The sequence below is a fragment of the Citrus sinensis genome, chromosome 8 (genome assembly GCF_022201045.2).
Source record: "Citrus sinensis cultivar Valencia sweet orange chromosome 8, DVS_A1.0, whole genome shotgun sequence".
Taxonomy (NCBI): Eukaryota; Viridiplantae; Streptophyta; class Magnoliopsida; order Sapindales; family Rutaceae; genus Citrus; species Citrus sinensis.
Window position 1 is genome coordinate 8,745,656 of NC_068563.1, and position 16,580 is coordinate 8,762,235.

The window sequence follows — 16,580 nt, forward strand, 5'->3', positions numbered from 1 at the left end:
AAATTTCTTTGCAAATAATCTAATTTAAAATATATGATTAATCATGAATGAGTGAAAATTACATTAATATGCATATAATAAATAATTTATTTATATAAGAAAAAATATCTACCATCCACTTATTTTTTACACCTTTTTTAAAAATATACAATTCTTTCATTTTTTGGCTGGAATCCACCTAAAGTTATATTTTGTTTCACTTTTCCACTTCCGTTTGAAATCCGTTAAGAAAACTAACGGAAACTTTAAAAAATGACCATTTTACTCCCAAAACGAAAATTACAATTTCACCTTTAAAATTACCAAAAATAATCAGATTAAATCTAATTTTTTTCTCCATCGGTTAATAAAGAAATTAATTCCACAACCATCAAATGTAGGTATATTTTTTAAAATATATCTGTAATTAGAATACTAAATTATAACAGTGGTATTAAAAATAACCCAATCTCACAAACCATCAATTAAATTTAAGATAAGTAGAGTTTTATTATTTATTGAGTTATAATCTCTAGTAGTTAAAATTTTTTTGTACTTCATTAACGTACCAATAATGATATTCATCATTAAATCTTATTATTTTTGGTATTTTTTAGGGTAAAATTATAATTTTTATTTTAGGGGTAAAATGGTTATTTTTTTAAGTTTCCATTAGTTTTTTTAACGGATTCTAAATGGAAGTAGAAAAATAAAATAAAATATAACTTTAGGTAGATTTTAATTAAAAAATAAAAAAATTATATATTTTTTAAAAAATATAAAAAACATATGAACGGTGGATATTTTCCTTTTCTATAATTATGCCTTTTTATTTCAGTCTTAGCATGCAATCTGCGAATTCGGAAATGCTTGAAAGCGTTTCAGTCTCCAAACCAGTTTTAAATCTCCACCGTCGATGTTTTCCCAATGCTGGTTGAGAAAATATCCAGCGGTGTAATCATTAATTATAAAATAATTATTTACTGACAAATCCACGTAATATAATCACCAACGAGGCAACGAACGCTCTCTCGTAAAACGCTTCTTTGTTATGAACAACAAATTCAGTGAATTAAAATTAAAAATTAAATAAAAAACGAAAAAATGTTGACGCGATTCGCTTCGATTCAACGAGGTAAAATAATAAATCCAGTTTTTTTTCTAATAATTTTTTTAACTTCTTTTCGCGTTATTAATATTTAGTTTAATTTTGAAGTGAGGAACTTAAAGGCTGTGAGGCCTCAGATTTTTGCTAAGTTCTCTACAGACGCAAAGCTATATTCAAAGCAGCACAATCCTCCGGTAAGCTTTGTTTGTTTCTCGGGAAAATGTTTTCCCGAAAAGTTTGATTTTCCCGAGAAATTAATGAAAATTCATGGTCGCGTGGTATCTTTGCGTTTCAAGTAACTAAGTAGACTTTGAATGATTTCTCTCTAAAGCTTCATTGTGAGGTGTGGAGATGGTTCAGCTTATGTTTGCTTCCTGAGAACTGTGTTTGGAAATGAAAATTTTGAATGTTAAATTTCATTTAACTAGATCAATCGACAACTCATTAGTAATTTTTTTTTTTTTTGATGAAAAATGATTAAAAAAAATAGACCTGCACTATAATGTAAGTTTCTTTTTCCTTTAGTTGCTTCATATAACAGCAGAACGAAATTCCAGCCAACTTTAGTCTTATTATTCAAACATTGCCTTACCATTGATGTTTCTTGCATTTAGTTTAGTACACGTATACTCGTGTTTTACTTTTCTCAATGCATTGCTTGTAATGTATCAGAGGGTTCCCAATCTTATCGGTGGTGCTTTTATTGAATCACGGTCATCAGAGTGCATAGATGTTATAAACCCTGTGAGTACATCAAATACCATTGGCTTTTATTCAATTTCGTTATAGAGCTTATGTTGGAATAATGTGTTTTGAGGTCTAATGGATTTGTTCATGATTTTGCAATAGGCAACACAAGAAGTTGTTTCGCAACTTCCTTTAACTACAAATGAAGAATTTAAAGCAGCAGTTTCTGCAGCAAAGCAGGCTTTTCCATCATGGCGTAACACGCCAATTACAACCCGTCAGCGTGTAATGTTGAAGCTCCAAGAGCTTATTCGGAGAGACATTGTATGCTTGTGATAAGTCTTGAGTTTTCTGTTTGTACTTCTTTTTTAATCCATAGGAAACACTGAGTAACTACAATCACTGCAATCTTATTTTAGGATAAGCTTGCCATGAATATTACCACTGAACAGGGAAAGACATTGAAGGATGCCCAAGGAGACGTGTTTCGTGGTCTAGGTGAGTTTCAATATTCTGTTACCTGTTTGTTAATAGATCTCTTATGTGAAGGGGTTAAGCTCAATTTGTTATAATGGATGTCTCTGATTTTTCTTGTTTTACTGTTTTATGCAGAGGTGGTGGAACATTCATGTGGAATGGCTACTCTGCAAATGGGGGAGTATGTCCCCAATGTATCAAATGGAATAGATACCTACAGCCTTAGAGAGCCTCTAGGTGTTTGTGCGGGGATTTGTCCCTTCAACTTTCCTGCAATGATTCCTCTATGGGTAAACCCGATACATATTCTTCTCCTTACTCTGGTTACTTCTTTTTTTCTCACTCAATAGTTGGTTTCACTACATTCATACCTCATTGGATTATTAGAATGCTTTTGTATGTCTTGACTGTTATGAAACAAGAGGTTGAAAATACTGATCTTAAAAAAATAATAATGATAAAAACTTGTGCTTAGGTGAGTGATAAGAGTTGAATAAATTATCTTTCAGTAATTTCTTATGATTAACTTTTTTGAACAAGTGCAAGGCATTCTAAAGTTCTAGTATCTCCCAATAGTTCAATTCCTGGAAGAAAGAGTTTTTCATATTGAATGTTTGTCTTACTGCTTCGCTGTAGATGTTCCCAGTAGCGGTTACATGCGGTAATACTTTTGTTTTGAAGCCATCAGAAAAGGATCCAGGTAAATATGATATTCTTAAATTTCTGGTATATAATATCCTCTTTAGGTTAATCTACCTCATTGTAGTGCTGCCATCTATAGGACAACAGCTTGAATGGGTATGTGAAGCCTTCGTGATTAGAATTAAGGGAATCACCAGTATTGTCAACTTTTTCATTGAAGAACCGATATCATCATATCTTATACTAATTTGCTCTTTAACTATCTAGAGTTGTGCAAGTGAGACATATTCTGTTGTTTCTAAGAATAGTGTGTAATTCATTATTGAAAATAACTCGTATTCATTGGAAGCAGAAAACATGCTTCGTGGATTTATGTTTTTTCATCTAAATGGCTCGTGTTTACTAATTATTCACACAAAATACTAATGTTCATTTTGCCTAATGGAATTCTTCATAAATCAACAGTGAAACATAGATTATTGAAGCATGTGCTGATTTTAACTCGTATCCTTGGTTCCATCCATGAGTTGTCAAATATCTTGCCTTAGCTTCTTCTTTCTCACAGTCAACATGAACCCCAATTATTGAAGGGTCACCTGGAGAGTTTATATTCTTGTAGACACCCTATGACGGACATTCCATAAAACCGAATCAGTACTGGAAACAAGTCATTGGTTGATTAATCCTTGCTGTAAAGAATGAGAAAAGGATGGTCCGGCTGGCCATAATTAATTACTGTTTTCTTTACATAGGCCAATCTATCACATGCAAGCACATATGTAAGATTGTCTAAGCACAATCAGTGACTAAATTTCATTCATTTAGCATTTTATAAGAAATAGAAATTAGAAACAAAGAATTTTTCCTGTACAGTAGTTATCTAAATCGAAGGTCATTTTTTCTGGTGGTTAGTGTTGATGATCCGTTCTCTATAATCAAGTTAAATATTGCTCGACAGATTATCATCTTGGATTTTCACATGAAATTTATGTTCAATATGATTTGGTGAACTTCAGGGCGGTGCAACTTTTTAATTCTCAAGATATTTGATCAAACCTCAAGTTTGTAAAGTGAGCTTATTTCTTAATTTTACCGACTATTGATATGTATTTTATCACAAAAATGGTTCTTTGTCAAAAATTTGCTGTATGTATCATGTGATGATTTCATTTGGAACAGTTGATATTTTATGATTAATGTCTTCAATGTCACATCGGTTTCATCTCCATTTGTTGCATGATTTCTTGTTTTTGGAGAGCGTTTTTGCTGTCAGGAGAGGAAGAAAAGCCCACAGACTATGAAGTTTTGCAATCTCAGCTCTTTTCTGAGTGATTTGGAGTGAAAGAACTATAGAATCTTTAAGGAATCAAGAGAGGACAATATTGATTGCTTGTGGGATAGAGTTCGCCCATTTGCTTCACTTTGGATCTTCAGTTTCCAAGGAGTACTGTTTTTTCTCTTTCGTCTTTTTTTTTTTTTTTTGGGGGGGGGGGGGGGGTGTGGCTGGGGACCTTTTTACATAGATCTTCTCAATTCTGTACCAGTACGAGGATTAGTGGTTTTCTGGGATTCAAAACAGAATTTTGGTACTGTTGGTTGGTCTATAGCCTTGCTTCTTCTCCCTATAGTTTTTCCTTTTTGTAGACACCAGCTCCTTTATACACTTGTAATACTTTTCTGATACTTTAATATATTATTTGTAGTTTCTTATCTAAAGTATAAATAATAATAGTAAATAATGTAAAATTCCCGTTTTACTGCATTTGCTTGTTTCTGTTACAGTTTGGTTGATTTCCAATTTACCTTTTCTTCAAATTTCATATTTTTACTTAAAAAAGATTTTGCTTGGTTGCTCTTGCAGGGGCTTCTATAATGCTTGCAGAGTTAGCAATGGAGGCTGGTTTGCCTGATGGGGTTTTGAATATTGTTCATGGAACTCATGTATGCTCTTACTAAATCAATGTGTTCTCCGGTTCTGTGTTGTTTTCTTTCACCTTTTCTTTTGAAACTGCTGCAAACGGCTTTGTAAATTATTTAGTTGTTTCTTGAATTAATATGCTCAAACTTTTGCTGAAATTTGTCTTGAAGATATCTACAAGAATAAATTCCTACATCATATGTCCGATAGAAAGTAATTTTATTTCTATGATTGTTTTTTCAGACACAATGTTGTGATGCTTCTATGAATCAATGTTGCACATCCAATGATATTGATTTCCTTAACGTGGTTCACATTTGTGGCAGGATACCGTGAATGCTATTTGTGATGATGACAACATCAGAGCTATATCTTTTGTTGGTTCTAATGTTGTAAGTTACAAGCCAATTACCACATGATTCAGTTGAACAGCTGGTAGTGGGAACAATTATTATACCTCTCCCCTCCAACAGTTTAGATGGGATTGTTTACATTGTCTTTAATTAATTTAGAGTGTAGAAAGCATTTAAATCTAGCTTTTATGGATTCTGGTTTGTCTTTTGTTCTTCAAGATCATTTATTTAAAATATTATTATATTTAGTGTACTGTGTGAGGGAAATATATTGGAATGCACGACCTGCCCTTTTTTCTTTCTTTTTTTCAGTTTTTTGCATTTTTACATCTCCCCTCCTTTTCCAAAAGAGGAGAGAAAGGATTTACAAAATAATGTGGTTTTTGCTCTCATTTAATGTTCGTTGCAAGAAATTTGTATAGCATAAATTTGTTTTGGAAAACTGTTGTTGGTTTCAACTTCTCAGTGGTTATAATTTTGTATTATAATTTTTAGTTGGTGAATTCCCAGAATGGTTTTCCTCTCCTCAATTTGGTTTTTTTTTCCCTCTTTTTAAAAAAAAAGTGAAAGAAATTTCTAACTTGTTGCTTATCTGTAGCTTTTAAACATGAAAGAAATTTCTTACTTCTTAGCTTATTTGTAGTCACAATAAGTGACATGATACACCATTATTTTTCTTAACTGTTTTGCATCATCATGGGATTCATATGCTTTGATAGTTATGACATTTATGCCGGAACACATCTTTGCATATATTCTAAGTGAATCTAAAATATCCTGAACTTCGTCTTCGATTCTTTAGAAAGTGTAACGTCATCTATGTAGAACTTTATTTCATGTAATTCAAATATTTCATGGTTGTTTTTTGTAAATTATATATCTAAGTTCATCCTGATTATTTGCACAGTTTATGTTGATTTATCTATGACTTCTGAATTTATGCAACTAAGATCATTATCACATAGTTGATCGGTTTATCCGGATTTTCCTTTATTTTATTTTATTTTATTTTTTTGGTTTACAATGTTAACAACTGTTGCAATTTAGTTGTGTTCTTAAAAAAGTTTCTCAGTTTCATATAAAAAATTAAAATAAATATAAAATCCTGTTTGTAATTGATGTTTGAAACTCTCTGTAAAGGCTGGCATGCACATATATGCAAGAGCATCAGCTAAAGGGAAACGTGTTCAGGTAAGTGCATTTCTTTTACTAACTATACTGGTTCTCTTATGGGAAAGAGGGTTTGATTTTTAACTATGTTTTTAAGAAGAAATCTATTTGACTACTTGCTAACTATTGTGCTTAGTCTAATATGGGAGCAAAAAATCATGGAATTGTTCTACCTGATGCGAACATGGATGCTACTTTAAATGCTCTAGCTGCTGCTGGTTTTGGTGCTGCTGGACAAAGATGCATGGCACTTAGCACAGTAGTTTTTGTTGGAGACTCAAAATCATGGTATTGAACATTCTAACTTTTGTCTTATTTCATTGGTTTTTATGCCACTCATTTACTATTTATCTTCTTCATCTTGAGTGCAGAAAACATTGCTAAGATGTGAAAATGCCTAGAAGATTAGTAGGTACTCCTAGGTGCCAAGAGACCAGGCCTACTGCTGTTTTGTATGGTTATTGGTGCCAAACTAAAAATAGTTTATGACATCAAGGACATCTAATTAGGAATATTTTTATCATTACAACAGATTAGCTTTTTTTGCATTTTCTAATTATTGTCTGCCATTTTATAAAATGCCGAACCAATGCAACACATTATAGAATCTTTATAAGAGTTCATGGTGGGGGTACCCAAGGATAGAAAAGTGGATTCTACATCTCTGGAAACTTTAATTTATCAATAAATTCAAGGTAAATGAGCCACTGTCTCAAACAAGAGAATGATATAGGCTTTCCATTTAAATTCATCTGCATTGTGGAAACTAGAAGTTGCTGTGTGGGAAATCATTTTTAAGCTACTGAAGGCAGTTCCAGAAAGGCTTGTAGGTTTTGAAGTTCTTAGGGACTAGGAATGCATTTTACTGCCATTTTATTTGCTTGTTGAGCTAAGGAATATTTAGTTCTCAGATTTCAATTTCTTTTTATCCATGGAGATAGCTTTCTGTAAAAAAAATTATCAGTAATGATTTTCTCTTAAAACTGTAGTAACATAGCTCTCTGTTGAAAATTCAATGTGGAAATCAGAAATTCCACAATGAGAATCCTATCCAAAGGTAGTCTAAGTGAATGCTCTTTCAATTTCTTAGAAGCCATATGTTTACCTGATAAGTCCCAAGGAAAATCCCTTATTCAATCCCGAATTAATGGGTTAGTATGAGCTTTTCCCTGCAATTACGCAGTGTTTGAATGGGAATACTTTAAAACCCTCCAAGCTTTACCACTCTTACACAGGTGCGACTCGCTGAAGAGAATTGACCAGGTGGTAGAGTCGTGGAAATGATATGTTTCTTCTATATTTTGGACCTTTCCTCCATGGAACTGAAACAGTGATGAGCTAGCCAGCTAGGATAAACAGTTTATCAATCCAAGTTTAGAGGAAATAAGTAGAAAGATAGGTTTTAATTTAGGAAAGATAATATCTCCATGAATCCTTGCTACAAAAGTCATGCTTTTTAACCGTAGAAGTGAAATATTCCCCTCTTTATAAGGTAAGAAGGGTAGAGATCATACTTCAAGCCAAAGCTAGTACTAGGTTTTACGATGCTCTGACCTATGCTATACTCCCAGGTAAAACCACACAAATGACTTCCATCGAACACGCTTGTCCAGAGCTATATGTCTATGAGATCGAGTATGGAATTCTGTTTACTCACTTTAAATTGAGTATCCACCCCCAACCCAACACCAGCTGCGCCGCCCCCCACCCAATCTCTTTTCCTTTTGGGATCAGAAATCTTGTATTTTACATATCATGCAATTGACTACTTGGGGTTTCTGAAATAGTTTATAAAAAAGTGCTTCAATCATTGCTATTTGACCGTGACTTGCTCTAAAGAGTTGAGGCATTTTGAATTATTGCTGACACAAAGTCAGGGAATACCTCTATTATTTTTTATATTGGATCTTAGACTAAGAAAGAGCAAATTAAACTTCATAAATTTCAAAAGTTCATTGTAAATGTGAAAGACTTGTAGAAATTAAAATGTTGGGGAGATAAAGAAAGTTGCATGGTCGTTTGTAGACAAGAGCTAGGTAGGCAAGTTAGAAGGAGAGGCTACAAGAGTTTGAGGCAGGGAGCTCTCTGAGGCAGCTCTTTCATTCTATGGGAATTTTGTGGGGGTGGGGGAGAGGTGGGGCACATAGCACCATTCTTCTTGGAGGGTTGGTTTGACAAAGTTATTTTATCGCGGGGGCATTTCACAGGCAGTGAGTTATGATTTTCCCTTCCGAAATTGTAGTGAACTACAAAGTTGTTTATTTCTTTCGCAGAGATTTATCTTTGGTACAGGATACTCCATGTGTTGACATGTTTGTTTAAAAACAAGAATTTTTGTGGAAATTGAATAAAATGAGACACCATGAGCTCTTAAAGTAGTTGGAACAGAATTTTTTATTGTACTCTTTTCCAGGGAGGACAAACTAGTTGAGCGTGCAAAAGCTCTTAAAGTAAATGCTGGAACAGAAGCTGATGCAGACCTTGGACCAGTTATTAGCAAACAGGTGCGGAATTCAGGAATTTTGCACCTCTTTCTGTACTTGCTACATTAATTTTGGCGGCATTACTTTCAACAATTTGCTACGCATTATTAATTGAAACTCTGATCATCTTGTTTTGTGGAGTTTAAGCCTCAATTTTTGGATCTAAAAAATTTAAATTCTGATAAGATCTTGTGCAGGATTCTAATCACTAAGTTTGCTTTGGAATATTTCTTCCATTAACAGGCCAAGGAGCGAATATGCCGGTTAATTCAAAGTGGTATTGAAAGTGGTGCCAGGCTACTACTTGATGGGAGGAATATAGTGGTAAGTTAAACTGGTTACAATCATTTTTCTTGCTTCTTCAAGGCACTTTATGGTAACATGATATTGATTATTTCTTATTTATTATTTTACAAGAAGATCATAATATGTACTGAAAATTGCAGCACAACTAAGAAATTCCAAGAATGAAAATTGATTAAAAATCTTAATGGTCACTCTATGAAAGTCCCATTATGATGGTTCTTTTAGAGTTTGAAACCAGTAATGTTCGGCAGCCTTCCAAAATCCAACCCTTTTCCTGATCTCTCTCCCTGTTCATCAAAGCATTTTCTTTTTTGGCATATGAGGTATGACTAAATCAGAACATGAATTATAAAATAGAAGCGAGCACCCTCCCTTACCCGCAATAGTAAATGGAACCAGCAAGCTGGGATGGCAGCATACAGTGAGCTTGTCCTTTAATTTTATTCTGTAATCGGTATTTTTGTCATTATTGGGTATTTGTTTTGCATTATTTGAACACCTTCATTTTCTAATGCTATAGTAATCTGCTTAGAAGACTTAATGGATGACAAACAGGTTCCAGGATATGAGCATGGCAATTTTATTGGCCCCACTATCTTAACTGATGTCACAGCTGACATGGAGTGTTACAAGGTGTGTTTATATTCACTCTGTAATTTCCTGCTATATGTTTCAAGATTGGGAAATTTTATCTTTCCCAGTGGAAAATGGATGAATTGGACGTTGAACTTGACCTAAACTTTATTATTTTATTTTGATTTGCAGGAGGAAATCTTTGGCCCAGTTCTTCTGTGCATGCAGGTTTGTTGATTACTCCTTTTCTGTTTCTTGGTTTGTTCAGCTTCTCCATACTTTGATCTGGTGATATGCTGACATATACTTGTTCCTATGGACATTTAGGCTGACAGCTTGGAAGAGGCCATAAAAATTGTCAACAAAAATCAGTAACTCCTTTGTCATACCTCGCTTATCCTAAATTATCAATATCCAATTTGAAATTACATTCAATATATATCCTCTTACAGATATGGCAATGGAGCTGCTATATTTACATCATCTGGCGCAGCTGCAAGAAAATTCCAGACTGAGATTGAAGCTGGGCAGGTAAAACTTATCCTCTATTAACATGTCCCGTTGATTCATTTGGAAAATACATATGAATAGGATGACAATAATTATGAGCTTGTAACTGTGTAGCTCGAGCTTGACATTGTGGGGTATTAAAATTATTGCCACATGTCTGCCTTTTTAGTCTTGTGGATGGCCGGATTAACACAAAACAAATAGTTTCATTGTCGAGTTAGATGTTAATTTTTTGCTGAATAGTTTTGGCTGTATTTGGGGTTGAATTTAAATTCATATAAAACCATTAACAATTTTTCTTTGACATAGGTTGGCATCAATGTCCCAATCCCTGTTCCCTTGCCCTTTTTCTCATTTACGGGCTCAAAGGCATCTTTTGCTGGTGATTTGAATTTCTATGGTAATATATATTTTCTATCAAAATTTTTGTTGTTGCTCTTCTTTTCCCTTTTCATTGTACCAGTTGCATTAAGCTTAGTCGTACAGGGCTGAATTTTTTGAGTTCTTGAATTTGTAATTTGCAGGCAAGGCTGGAGTTAATTTCTACACTCAGATCAAAACAGTGACTCAACAATGGAGGGATTTACCTGGTGGCAGTGGCGTTTCACTGGCAATGCCAACCTCTCAGAAGTAAGAGCTGTGGCAGCGAGTGTAACTAAATGTTGTTGTGCAACTTTTGTGAACCCTTCAATAAATTAGTGCAATCTCTTGCTGTCTTGCACAAATGTCCCTTACCTTTTGACTCTTTTTCCTTTCTTCTTTTTTTTTTCCTTTTGAAGTAATTCAAACTCTAATAGGAGTAGAAGAGTAATGAAAATAAATAACACAACACTTAACATGTTTTGCTTGCAAATTACTGGAGCATGTTAAGCGGTTGTAGCTGTAATTTGTAAATGACAATCGACTTCCATGATACTGTAGTAACTTTCATGTATAGTAAAAGGCAACGTGAAATTATTCTCCTTATACCATGCCTTGAAATCTTGTAGTCTACATGGGAACCTAGTCAACTAGACAGTAAGGACATTTGGTGAATTCGCAGGCAGAATTATAGAACTGTACCCAGTATCATAATGTAACAGCAGTAGGGATAAGCCGATAGTAACAGCTGATAGATAGATATTTATTTTACAGGAAACCGAACTGCATTTTCGCAAAACCAAGTTCTCTGTATCCAATTCATCTGAAAAAAAAAATTGATATTTAATCTACAAGTAGAAAAACTTCATAATATCATTAGATTAATAGAAACATTTTGTATCCGAGTTGATGTCTTGTTGCCTGTTTACTCCTTTGGTGATATCTTGATCTTGATGCTACATCAGTTTGGTGGAAGTAACTGTTTCTACTTTTTGAAAATTTGTCTAAATACTAGATATAAAATGTAATTACTATATTGCCAAAGGATAAAAAATATGCGTGCCAAATGTAATTTGATATAACGAAAGGGGGAATGATCGAGTTGAATCTTGGGGCAACAATATTTTCTCATGTTTGCTCCCAATTATTGCTGAACACTACGTGAAGGGCACTTTCGAGATATTTGAGATACTTTTCACCAAATTTTTGAAATCTCGAGTGGCACTGCCATTAGGGCTTAGGCCCTCCAGCTTCTATCACAATCTCTTTCAGGTGCCGGACATTTTCTCTCATTTTCTTACCTTCATGAGAAAACATGAGCTCCAAGCTTTGAAGCACTCCGCTCTTTGTTAATACTATACCTTCAACTTTCACACCAATCCCCCATACTTCCTCTACCAACCTTGCGTTCATCCGATGATCTCCGAAAAACGGCCTACAAATCATCAGCACTCCATTTGCAATACTTTCACACACTGAATTTGCTCCACAGTGAGTCACAAACACGCCTATGGAAAAATGCCCTAGAACTTGAGTCTGAGGTGCCTGTAGAACTATTTTGCCACGGCCACTCGTTCTCTGAAGAAATTATTTTGGCAACTGACAGATCTTATCATCCTGAAGGGACCAAAGAAATGGAACGTCACTCTCCCCTATTGCCTCTGCCAGAGCTATTAATTCGTCCTCAGGTGGAATTGCCACAGTACCAAAGCTAATGATACGCAACAGATTTTGCCTTTTGTCTGTCCAACCATTGCAGGCAGTTTCATCTGAATCGATGGTGGCAACGGAGGTGGCGACAATGGCTGAGTCAAAAAACCCACACTCAGCAAACTTGGAACCTTGGAATTGAGATCATTTGTGAGCTGAGAAGAACAATAGAGTTCTTGATAGAAGTTAATGACAGCAGTACTACCCTGTGGCAGGACACCTCCAAGTTTACTTAGCATGGAAGAAAAGAGAGATTCTCTAGAATCTCCCCATAGTATTTCATCCGATAAATCTGAAATTCGCATCATAGATAACCCTGGAATGATATCTAGAGTTTGATCTTCAAGCCTTAAGCTGCCGCTGCTGTTGATGAAAAACTGGTGAATGAGACCAGTATGAATATGTGCAGATACATTATAGGGCATGGCAACAAAAACCGGAAGCCAAGGAATGTGCATATCTCTGGCCATCTCTCCGGAAAATGTCAAGAATGCGTCCGTGAGCATGCAACTGATTTTTCGACCAGTCTCGAACACTGCCGCATTTAAACCTTTTTTAAAGTTCTCAGGTGTCGCCTTTTGTAACAGCTCCACAGCCTCCAGTCGATTACTTTCTGTAGAAGCATTCTTCATCGGCACTCCATCTTCTATATCATAGACTTTGATGTTGTCTGGAAGCCTAGACTTGGAAGCCGAAAGCAACGAGTCATTTGATTTCTTGGTGCTAAAGAAAGAAAATTTCAGATTTGGGGCAGCTGATGCTAGCTTGAGCATCAAGTTAAAGATTGTTAAGCCATGGCTACCAAATCGGAAAGCCAAAACGGCAACATGTTGCTCACTTGAGCTTTGAGTGGCTTCTTGCACGGAGGTTGCCGTCCGTACATGGAATTGAAGAAACCGACCAACAGTTCTGCTTATGTCTCCATAAAGATATCTGAAGCCAAAATTTAGCATGGAATTTTACGTTTTCTACTGGAAATTAACTCAATTGATATTTATTTATAGCCAGTAAAAGTTATTACTTAATCTCTGCTTGAATTTTGCGTTTTCTTTTATAAATTAAACGTTCAAACTTAAAAATCATGTCACTAATTAAAAGGAATGGAAACGTTTCCATGATGGTATGTTATATAATCTTTAATGCTCGGGAACACATTTATAGCGAATCACATAAAATGGTAATGGACCTCCATTGCTAATACTATCTCTCTATTTTTCCAGTGAAACCCCTTGTTGGTACAATTCCAAGCTTGATTTGGCATTGGCACTAATTTAAAATTATTTTACCTTATTTCACTTGACACATGTCAAGGAATAAGTTACCATAAAGAATTTAAACCTAGTGCTGACCTGAGCTTTGCTCAATTGTTCATAATTTTTTTGCCGCACTTACATATATAATAATATACGGTCAAAATTTAATTCATTTTATATTTTTATCCAAAAATTGCCAATTATATTTTTCTAAAAGTTAAACAAAAATTCTAACTCAATTTTGAATCCAAATCTTGCTATAAAATATGACACCTCCAGAACAATCTTATAAAAATGAAGGTTCACTAGTTTCTCCTAATTAATAAAAATATTGGATTAACTATATTATCTATTGAAAATGATATGTAAGAACAACTTAAAACACTTACACTTATTAATAAACAATTTTCTTCATTAAAAAATAAAAATGATAAACCTTAAATAATAATTTTTATGTGAATTAAGATTAATATTAATGATTTTCTTATCTATTATTAGAGTAATGTAGGAGATGCAAACTATTGTGTACAAATTGATGTGTCATTTGAGTCGAATATTGCTTAGATAAATATATGAAATTTAATACAATTAATGAAAATGAATCATGTGGCTTTGTATAAAAAATAATAATAATAATTGTTACTAATATTATTGTTACTTAAAAGTTAAAATTCAAATTAAGACCTCAATTTTTATCAAAAGCTTAAAACAGGTCATCCAGGTCATAAACTCATAATATAATTGGCTGTAGCCCTTGATTGATTATTACTAGAGAGCGTTTTCTAGGTTTCCTTCTTTCTCCCTCTCACTCTCTCTCTCTCTCTTTTTTTTTTTCAAAAATTTATTTTACCTTCTCTTAATATCAATGACATAAATGAAAATTGAAGTCTATCTTTACTCACGTGAATGAGATTCAATTTTTTTGTACCAATAGAATCATCATCATTGAAATTTACATGCCCCGAAGCTCAAGGAGAGAGCTTGGATAGAATACAAAACTTTCTTTCTAAGTCAAATAAATAGCAAATTCGATAGAATACAAAACTTTCTTTTTAAGTCAAACAAATAGCAATTGATATCAGACTTATGAAGCATAATCCTTTGTCTTTCTGTTCGTGGACATGACGTGTGATATTTATAATTTCTCATCTCTTCGATCATTGAATTTGAGATAGACCCATTACATTGGCACCTCCAACAATTTTCTGTGGTTTTGATTTGCTCATTTATTCACATTAGCATGTTTGAGTGCCTGAATATGACTTTTGTGGCATATTTACTTTTGGGGAAGGGAAGACGTTTGAATCTCGAAAGCGATCATCCTTCTTAAGTTTTTTTTTTTTAATTAAATCTAAAAATATATTAAACAGACAATAAGAGAAGGGATATTATCATTTTGCTACTAAAGTTTTACTGACATATCATATCAGTACCAAGGTTTGCCGAAAAGTACATTTTACCACCAAAGTTTTGCACCGTTATCAATTTACTACCATTCCATTAACAACGTTAAAAATTTACTGATGTCATAAGGGCATCAAAGACATTCTCAGCTGTAAGAGTAAAATTGTCTGTTAATTTAATAGATAAATTATCATTTTACTACTAAGTTTTTAGGGGAATTATCATTTTACTACCGAATTTTTAGGGGAATTATCATTTTACTATCAAACTCTTGGGGGTAAAATCGACTTTTAACTCAATTTCCGTTAAACATTAACTTTTTCTTAACGGAATGGTAATGAATTGATAACGGTGCAAAACTTTGGTAGTAAAATGCACTTTTCGGCAAACCTTGATACTGTCATGATATGTCAGTAAAATTTTGATAGTAAAATGATAATTTCCCATAAGAGAATTACAAAAGCATTATGTATAAGAGGTCAAGTTATAAATAATACTTAAAATAGTTTCAAACATCCTCAAATAATTTTTTTGGCGAATAACAATTGGTGGAACATCTCACCAAATGTACAGAAAACAAGATAATCTCTGATTAGTTAATGCTACAAAATTTCCTTCTTGAAAGATATAGAAACACCTAAAAATCATGTTTTTAGTCCATCTAAGTATATATACCTTTAAATAATAATAATAAAAATAATAATTATAAAGGATTTCATCTTGTCGGTAAAAATGTTCGAGTGTCTCTTTATAATAAAAATTAAACACGCCTCTTTCAATATGGAGGGTAAGGCGGTGTTTTTTTTTTAACTTAATAACTTAAAGTGGCTTAACTTAATTAATTAAGTTAATTATAGGTGTTTGTTTTTATAACTTAATGAGACTTTTTAGATAATTTTGACTTAATAAAATAAGCCAATTTTTTTGGCTTTTTACTTAATGGAGAAATTTGAATTAAGTTAATTACTTACTAATGTCAAAAATATCCATGTTTTATAATTTATTTTCATGTCTATCCCAAAACTCACCCATAGACATTTACCCCACATAAAAATATCCCTATTTTTTCTTTCTTATATTAAATACGATAAAATTTGAAATTTATGGTATTTTATATATTAAAATTCTAAAATAATTAGTATTCACTTGAATATAGTTTTACTTATAAATGTTAAAATATTGTGGTATTTAATATATTATTTATTTGACATTTAAATTTAATAAGGATACAAATGTAAAAGTACATATTTTCAACTTTTTTAGTTGAAAAAAATAAACAATTTAATACTTATTTTTCGAGATTCAGACAAAATAATAAACATATTATTCAGATTCAGACATTCAGATCTATTCAGAATTTAGACTAATTCAGGTCTATTCAGATTTCAGACAAAAAAACAAACGCCACCTAAGTCTCAAACCATGTATCTATCCGCGTTTAGGAAAAATAAAAATAAAATATTGAGGGGACACCCAAGTTCAGGTCAATATGGGACAATTCAGAGCCAGCAAAATCAAGGCAGACAGAAAAAAAAAAAAAAACATTTGACCAAGTTTACAAAATGGACTTTCTGAACCAATTAAATTCCTTTTTCATTTTTCTTTTCTTGGCTACTCGAAGGAAGTTTTCCTTCTCCAGCAAAACTA

The 16,580-nt window shown here is 33.2% G+C and overlaps 1 protein-coding gene across 2 annotated transcripts; it reads left to right on the plus strand.

Annotated features, from left to right (window-relative positions):
• The first annotated feature begins 950 nt into the window (after nucleotides 1-950).
• LOC102628940 (methylmalonate-semialdehyde dehydrogenase [acylating], mitochondrial) lies at nucleotides 951-11,172 on the plus strand. 2 transcript variants are annotated; one of them, XM_006487627.4, is made up of 19 exons: nucleotides 951-1,114; nucleotides 1,196-1,281; nucleotides 1,760-1,831; nucleotides 1,937-2,098; nucleotides 2,194-2,272; nucleotides 2,387-2,541; nucleotides 2,888-2,951; nucleotides 4,755-4,834; nucleotides 5,138-5,203; nucleotides 6,305-6,355; nucleotides 6,471-6,622; nucleotides 8,748-8,838; nucleotides 9,061-9,141; nucleotides 9,679-9,756; nucleotides 9,889-9,924; nucleotides 10,024-10,067; nucleotides 10,149-10,227; nucleotides 10,516-10,606; nucleotides 10,731-11,172. In XM_006487627.4, the coding sequence occupies exons 1-19, from the start codon at nucleotides 1,084-1,086 to the stop codon at nucleotides 10,838-10,840; spliced, it is 1,608 nt and encodes a 535-aa protein (XP_006487690.2). In that variant the 5' UTR covers nucleotides 951-1,083; the 3' UTR covers nucleotides 10,841-11,172. The 2 variants fall into 2 exon arrangements, with proteins under 2 accessions (XP_006487690.2, XP_024957755.2); XM_025101987.2 differs by lacking the exon at nucleotides 5,138-5,203.
• Nucleotides 11,173-16,580: the final 5,408 nt, after the last annotated feature.